Genomic DNA, 7,626 nt, shown 5'->3' with positions numbered 1-7,626 from the left:
GCGGCGGCGAGCGAGGAAGCAGTTTATTTACCACACCTGTGATGCGTTGTTCTGAGCAACGAAGACGCAAGACCGGGATGCTGATGGCCACGCTACGGCAGGAGGATATGTGTTGAGGAAAAAAAAAAAAGACTTGGGCGTTGTGAAAAAAGGCGTCAAGTGCTACAGAGGACACTCTCCGGACCTTAAAAAGCCCCGTGTGCCCGTGTTTCTTCTCTGCTCCCTGCCTTTTTGAAACTTAGGTGATAAAAAGCACGAAGATGCCCTTACTTCTGGGCCCCTTTGTCCGCTGTAGGTTCAGCGCTACGCTCCTTGTGCTCTGGCTCGTCTTCGCTGGCTTCACCTGCACTGGTGAGTTTCACTAAATAATTTGTGCTTTTTGGTTAATGATGCTTCATAATGTTAAAAAGCACAGTAAGTACATGGGGAAAAAAGGCTGCACGTGACAAGTTGTTTGCTGGCTTTTTCTTGCCGAAATGTAGCCGCGCGTGACAGAGCACGTTGTTGGCAGTCGTTATTGTTCTATAATTTGCTAGCTGACACTCATCAATTAGCCTGCCCCTTCAAGGTTACATGGGAGAGAGCGTGTAGCCTCAGACATGTCCACCAAGGTTAAAACTAGGCACAAACGTCAACTATCATTGTCCGTGTTGCTAATATATTTATTGTAAGCAGCGCGTGGAAGTCTGCAGCATGTCTTTTATCCGTACTGTCGTCGCTGTAAGGGAAGTTCAGGCTACACCTGCTTGAAAGGGAGTATTAAACCTGCACTTTAAGATGTTTTAACAGACGGGGCCCGTGAACAATAAAACAAAAGCAGTGCTCAGTAGCTCCTTTCATGCTGCCACATAAACAACCGTCACTGCATTTTTGTTGCGAGTCTAATTCAAATGTAAGAAGATCATCACCTCGCTATTCGTTTTGTTATTAAATCTTTGAGCTATGTAGCCACAGAGCGGACCGGGCAAACCGTATATTCAGAGCCTCCAGTCATCCATCTAACCCGGGTGCTCGTTCAGCTGCACGTTTCTCTCCGGCCAGGACTCATTCCTGCTGCATTTGCAGTATGGTGACAGCTTTACGGAGTTGGTAGACGACCTACTCGCACTGATGAGTTACATTTTATGATGTAGCCTCTTGGCCAGACACTCCCGATTGCATGCAAATGTGCTTTGATGTACAAAACAATCACCTATACAGTGGGGTAGAGCTGAAGTGCTCGGACTGGAGATAAGTTTCCCTGCAGCTACAAATAAGCCTCTGATGCAGTCTCAGATTTCCTTTCTACTCGATTTCTCAATTAAAAAAAATCAAAAGTCCTTTTATAATAACAGTATTAAACTACAATACTTGTGCAGATGACATTTACATTTTTATGACAATCAAACATAACAGTGCTGGCCACTGACCCCCAATATTACAGGTTACTGCACAGTGCACAGTCAAGCCAGTCGAATCAGTGATCTGATCAATGCAATCAATAGCCCTGTTGCCCATAATGCACCATTTCACAGTGCAGCCCTTTTGACTATTTAAAAAAAACCCACTTTCTTCACTCTCCCCGATGCTAAATATCATCCTCACAATGCCACACAGCTGGAAGCTGCTGGTGAGTATCCACAACACGAGAATTTCACACATCATTTGCCTTGCACTTGTTTCCAAACTGTTAACCTTGGTTTGGACAGAAGGCAAACATGTTAAAGTTGCTGTAATTGTGTCTCTTGCTTCAGGACACTGAGATGATGAATTAAGAGGGCTTTTCTCTTGCATTAATTAGTGTATAATTATGAATATATTAGGATTAAATAAACAAGTCATGCTCAAGGGACCTCATATATCAAGCTAAGTAAGTACGGTGGTATTTACAAGTCACTTTATGATGCATGTTGAAACTGATGTATTCTGATTGGGTTGCTGGGTTATATGGGTGGAGTGGTGGTCCAGTGGTTGGTTGCTTTATGTCAATTGTAAGGCTCTAAATTCCCATAGGTGTGATACTGTTTGTCTGTTTCTTTGTTCACTCTGTGATAGACTGGAGCTCTGTCCGGGGTGTTTCCCTGCCTTTCACTCAATGCATGCTGGAATAGGCTCCCAGCCCTTCTGTGACCCTGAATAGCAATGAGCCAGTTCATAAAATAGATGAATACACTCTTTTCTGTCTTCTATATCACATTTCTAGGCAGACCCCTCTCCCTGTTTCAGTCTGTCACTCTCTATCATATATTAGGTCGCTACAAGCATCCTTATAAGCTCCCATCACAGCTTACAGGCTACTTTTATAGGACAGAGTGAGTTCCAGAAATGGATCGGAAGGTAATTTGGTAGCCAATTCTTTCTACATCAGGGCCGGGACAGTCTCGGATGAGATCAGTCGAGCTATCCTCTGTAGAGAGGGAAGGTGCTGACTTGGCATTCGTCTGAATCAAAAGCCGACTTGTCTTTTTTGCAGGGAAACATAACTCAGTCAGTAATAAAGGTAGGCCTGTCAATCTAGATTTGAGCAAGCCGAGCACTTTCCCTTTCACTGTGTTGTGAGTGTTCTGACGGGCCGGACAGAGGAGTTAGGTACGCTTTCAGCCTCAGGAACAAAGAACTGTACTGCTTTGCCTGTGTATGCACACCACTTGATGTTTTCAGTATGCGAAGTGCATGAGTGTGTGTGTGTGTGTGTGTGTGTGTGTGTGTGTGTGTGTGTGTGTGTGTGTGTGAGAGAGAGGGTGTTTCGACAAGGATTTGCACACATGCATTTCTGCTGCGTGTGTTGGGTGTATGCCTGCAGATTATTTCAACTCCTGTTGCTTCTGTTGTTTCTCATTTATTTAAACTTGCCTGTTAGTCTGTTGCCTGTTGTTAGTCCTTTGTTACTTCCTCAAGAAAAAAAAAATCTTCAAAAAAGCCGTGCAGAGAGAATAAAAAAATCTTGGATTATTTTCTTTGTTTTTCCCTCTGCCCAATGAGAGCGTTGCCAAGCAATTGTTGTCTGGTTCAGCGAGGGAGCATGGGATTTGGGATCAGGCAACTTCCTACTTGTGTGAACAGTCACCTCAGAGCAATTTCCACGGGGTGTAAACCTTGTGATGATGCAAGGAGATGGCCATTAAATGACAACAAGAAGAAATCTATTGCATAATACAGTAATTTGCGAGTTCCCATTTCTCAGTACAGTAATATAAGAGATTCTTTTGCCAGACGTGTCTCATCATTCTAATGTGAATCACCCCAGAGTTGTCTTTCTCGCAGCCAGTTTTGTCTCTCCTCATTGACTCACTAAAGAATGCGATAAGGAGAGCGAAAGCTGAAATTAACATAATTTATTGGGGGAAATTGCCTTCTGGTCAAAGGAATTTAAAACCACTTCGTTTCTGTCCCATAGCTAATGCATGGCAAATGATCGTCGCCATGTATTTGCAGGGATATGGTCTTTCGCAGGGAAGTGATAATTTACTACCAGAAAGAGTTTTTGTTCCCTCTAGTCATGGGAGATGTATTCAGATGACACAGACAACAGGAGGACTTGTGCACTGGGGGAGGGAAATTTCATATAAAATTATTTATTTTCTCAACTGCTGATACCAGTAAATAAGCATGATGTAGAAATGCAGAATATATCATGCAAGGAGGCAATTACACTTTGAAAAAAAAATTTAATTATTTCACTCCTCAGGAGTACAAATGTGTGTTCTGACTTTTATGCTGCTTACAGAATTTGAAATGAACAGTATCGCAATGAAAAAGACAGTTAGGATTGCTTATTTGCTGGACAGAGCTGATCAAATGTATTGCTTTTTTCACTTTCCATCATGTTAATTTGTCTGAAAGAAAGAAAGAAAGAATACAGATGAATTGGATGGATGTTCTTCCTGTCCAAGTCTTGCACAATGTAATTTCTTCAGTTCGAGTTACTGTGATTAATGAAAGCAGAGATAATAGTTCAGCATAAATGAATAAAAGGTAAACAGTGCATGTCAACACAGGTCAGCTTTAAACAATGGAGGAGCACGCTCCATTTGGTGACAAATGCCCAGGCGCCTTATCTTTCAGAAGGCTATGTCCCGGCGCTTATCATTTGCAAATGGCAGTCTTGAGGAGTAAAGGAAGGACGCCAGCGTTGTCGAGGACACATGGAGGATGAACCTTGCAGAGGGGAGGAGTTAGGTGTTATTTTCTGCAGTCTGTGCAGAGGCCCTGCGAAGGCACTACATCTCTGTCAAACTCTGCCCTTTTGTTTCAATTACCCCATTTCTATGATTCAGGTCTATGTGAGAGCGCTTAGGGGTTGAAGTTGGGCTGTTTCCCTCCTGAAATGTGGTGCACCGTCGTCACTATCTGTGCTTTTCTATCTAGGTAGCACAAAATTGACCTTTCACCTCTGATGTGGGATGAGATTACCCTATGTTTCAATGGGAACCTGGACCATAATTCATGGAAGGCCACAGTATCTGACATTGTATCAGCAGTTGGGAGATTGCCCTCAATCTCTACTGTTGTGTTTCTGTCGCTGCTAACCAGACTGCGCCAACACTCAGCCTCATATATCGAAGGAGCACCGATGAGCTTGTTGAGTTGAGCACTGCGTCTTTTCCTGGAGGGTCTAATCGAATGTTCTTTTCTCTGGGTCATCTCTCTCTTACACCCTCATGGAGAGAAAGAACATGCCATTTTGACCTTGAACCTTGGATGCCACCGTGTTCTCTCGCTGGGAAAACATTTCACCTCAGCAAAGATCATGGGACGTGAAGGTTGAGGTTGATGTCATGGAAGTTTGTCACAATAGAAGATGCTAATGCTGCTGAAAGGCACTTGGCTGTAGTTTCCTTCCCCAGAATCTCTTCACCATGATTTTGCTGATTATTGTTAACCAGAAAACAGATATAGTGAACAGTTATGGTGTGTGCTAGCCTTGCATGCAGTATTTGTGTGAAAAGGCTGTCTTTTCTTTTTTGGTAATGTTACATGATGTGCTGTCTGGCTGCTCACTTGTACGCTGTACAGTGAGAACAGTGGTGTGTTAGAAGCTGTTTCCAGATCCTTCCTGTACTCTAAGTGATCAATACTCTTCTCCAAATGGTTAATTGGCCATCAGTCACTGTCAGAGGAAGCGCTTAGATACCCAGAGGTGTCTCAGTGCAGCTCATAATAAGAGAGTGTCCAGTCCTCTGGGTCCTCTTCTGGCCTTTACTTCAGGCCAGGTGGTGGCTGGGGAAAGCGGATCTGAATGCAATATGGAGAGCCATAGATTAATAGTTCTTTAGTAAGGCCACCAGGGAGTGATGTGAAAGCCACTTCCACTTCATCATACAGTAGACTGGATGAAAGTCTGCAGAGCATGTGGAGAGAAAGGAACTTTGAAACGGTGTGAGGGTCAATTGATGTGAACTGGCATTTGGCAGATTTTATCAGTTTAAGGTCATTGTGGGAAATCCTTTATTTTTTTTGTCCATTAAAAATCCTTTGTGTGTTTGTGGCAGTTAAGTTAAATGTATATATTTCAACATGCTCTTATAATATTAAGGAGAAATGATCTCATTTGAATTTCCACAGGCCTCTTTTTTAGTCTAAAGTTACAAGATAATGACACTTTGTCTGCTACTTCAACCTTGACGAGAAAACACACCTCCAACCGAATGTATAGCTCATTGTTATGCTTGCCCCTATTTAGCAAGGCATGTAAAAGACATAATTAGAAAGCACCTAAGGCTACCCAGCCCTGCTGGCGCTTGATTGGCAACAGTATCTGAGAGCGGTCTGGCCCAGCCTGAGCCAGAATTTGTCATCTTGAAGTGATTTTGTTGACAAGACAGGAGGCACAGTGACCTTTCCTAATTATGTGTATGTGTCCAGGCACTGATGCCTTAGGCAAGCAATTCAACTGAGTCAACAGAGCGCTGACTCCCAGAGCACATTCAAGCCCAGACAGCATGTTGTGTGATGTAAGGTTAGAATATGCTGGGTTTAGCAGCAAGCTTGTTAATAATTCAGTATTGATACAACATTATTAATGTCATTTGTGTCACCTTTTGCTTAGAGATATGTAAAGAAACAAACTGAAGGATTAGATCAGACGCCTTCTCTTTGTCGCCACTTGCACCTGAAATCATCACCAAAAGTCATTCTGATGTTATGCTATGAAAGTTGATTCCCACAAAACATGAACCATTTATCATCTAGCCTAAATGTGTAGCAGTGAGAGAACAGCCTCTCTGATCTATGTAGGTCCCTCTGTTATTGTTTTTCCCAAACAAACCATTTCCCGATGTGAAATGAGGTCTGAACATTACAGATTCAAAGCTTAAAGCTAAGCAGCAGATTTTCTTGGCAAGGCCATCAGGAACACTAGGCTCACGGAAAACACATTCAAGTTCTTACTCCAATAGAATTAATCATGATAACACAGCTACCACTAAGGCTCAACACTCGCACTTTTTTTTTTACAGCACGCCTTGCTCTTGATTATGGCTTGTATGGATTTAAATGTCCACTGACAATGCATTCATGTTGAATCAAAGTGTGTTTCCATACCTGCAGTTTCTTGTCACCAGTGCTTGAATTTCAAAAGATGAGTGCAGAGCAGCTCTGCTCTGGCATTGTTTTTGTTCATTACCCACTGATTTAAAATCCTGTGTTACAGGCAGAATTAATATTGAATGTTTAGTGATATTAGAGAAATAGACTCTTATGATTAGAAGTAATCAGTTATAGGAGGAATGTCACTTATTTCAGTCCAAAATGTTGCAGGGCCATTGTAGAACATTCAGCCTGGTTTATAGCCAGAGCTAAAACAGTTATCATAATCATGCTGTGTAGTGACTAAACTGACTTCTGAATTATATTTCACAGAATTATATTGTCACAAATCTGAGCACTCAGATTTTCTTTGGTTATATCCTAGATCTGTGCCATCAAAACATAACAAGAAGAAAACTAAGAGGTTGGTGGAGGAGGGCCCAACCGTGATTGTCTGGCCAATCAAGAGCCATTTAAAGCAGCTTTTTCCTGTTTGTTCCTGTTTTATTTAAAAATCTTACACCATACAACCCTCGTAAACATGTTCTGGTTTTCAGTGGGCTATGTTTGTTCAAGCATTGGACTATTGTAAACACTGTTTACTGTATTATTAGATACTCCTATTGGATTTGCTTGGTTAAAAGTTGGCAGGCTACTAGATCCAATATGTACCATTCTCTTGGAGGGAACATCTTGCCATAATCCACTTTAAAAACTGACAGTGGTGAATGTTTGATCAAGCCTAGGGAAGTAACATGTGAACCAACTGTTGGAGAAAAAAAAAATGTTGAGATGAAGTGCTGTTCTGTGAATTGCTGGTAGGCTCTGTTTCCTAGTGGCTACCTGTGATTGTGTGATGCTGTAGCAATGTAGCAACATTTGTGAAATAACAAAATGAAACAAAACCGGCTAGCTCAGGCTGACCACACCCACCGCTCTGTCTTATCTGTATATTTGTTAAAAGAAGTAACTTTTTTTTTGTTAAAATTTAAACACATCTATGTTTTTTTGGTTTGTTTGGGGGTTTTTTGACAAAAAAATCTTGGCCCAAGGTCCACTTAGTACCTTTTCCCAGAACTTTCAACCTCAGCTCATGGTCTTCAACAGCAGATCGCTCAG

General features: G+C 42.0%; 1 protein-coding gene across 1 annotated transcript in view; it reads left to right on the top strand.

Annotated features, from left to right (window-relative positions):
- Positions 1–251: 251 nt before the first annotated feature.
- The window catches only part of unc5a (unc-5 netrin receptor A), a 115,974-nt gene continuing 108,599 nt past the window's right edge, over positions 252–7,626 (top strand). The window contains exon 1 of the mRNA XM_070912906.1: positions 252–351. Coding sequence (XP_070769007.1) covers positions 261–351 — 91 coding nt within the window. The 5' untranslated portion in view covers positions 252–260. The remainder of the gene's footprint in view (positions 352–7,626) is intronic.

Source organism: Enoplosus armatus, chromosome 10 (genome assembly GCF_043641665.1).
Source record: "Enoplosus armatus isolate fEnoArm2 chromosome 10, fEnoArm2.hap1, whole genome shotgun sequence".
Taxonomy (NCBI): Eukaryota; Metazoa; Chordata; class Actinopteri; order Centrarchiformes; family Enoplosidae; genus Enoplosus; species Enoplosus armatus.
The sequence above is the reverse complement of the archived record's forward strand: the minus strand, read 5'-3'. Positions and strand labels throughout refer to the sequence as shown.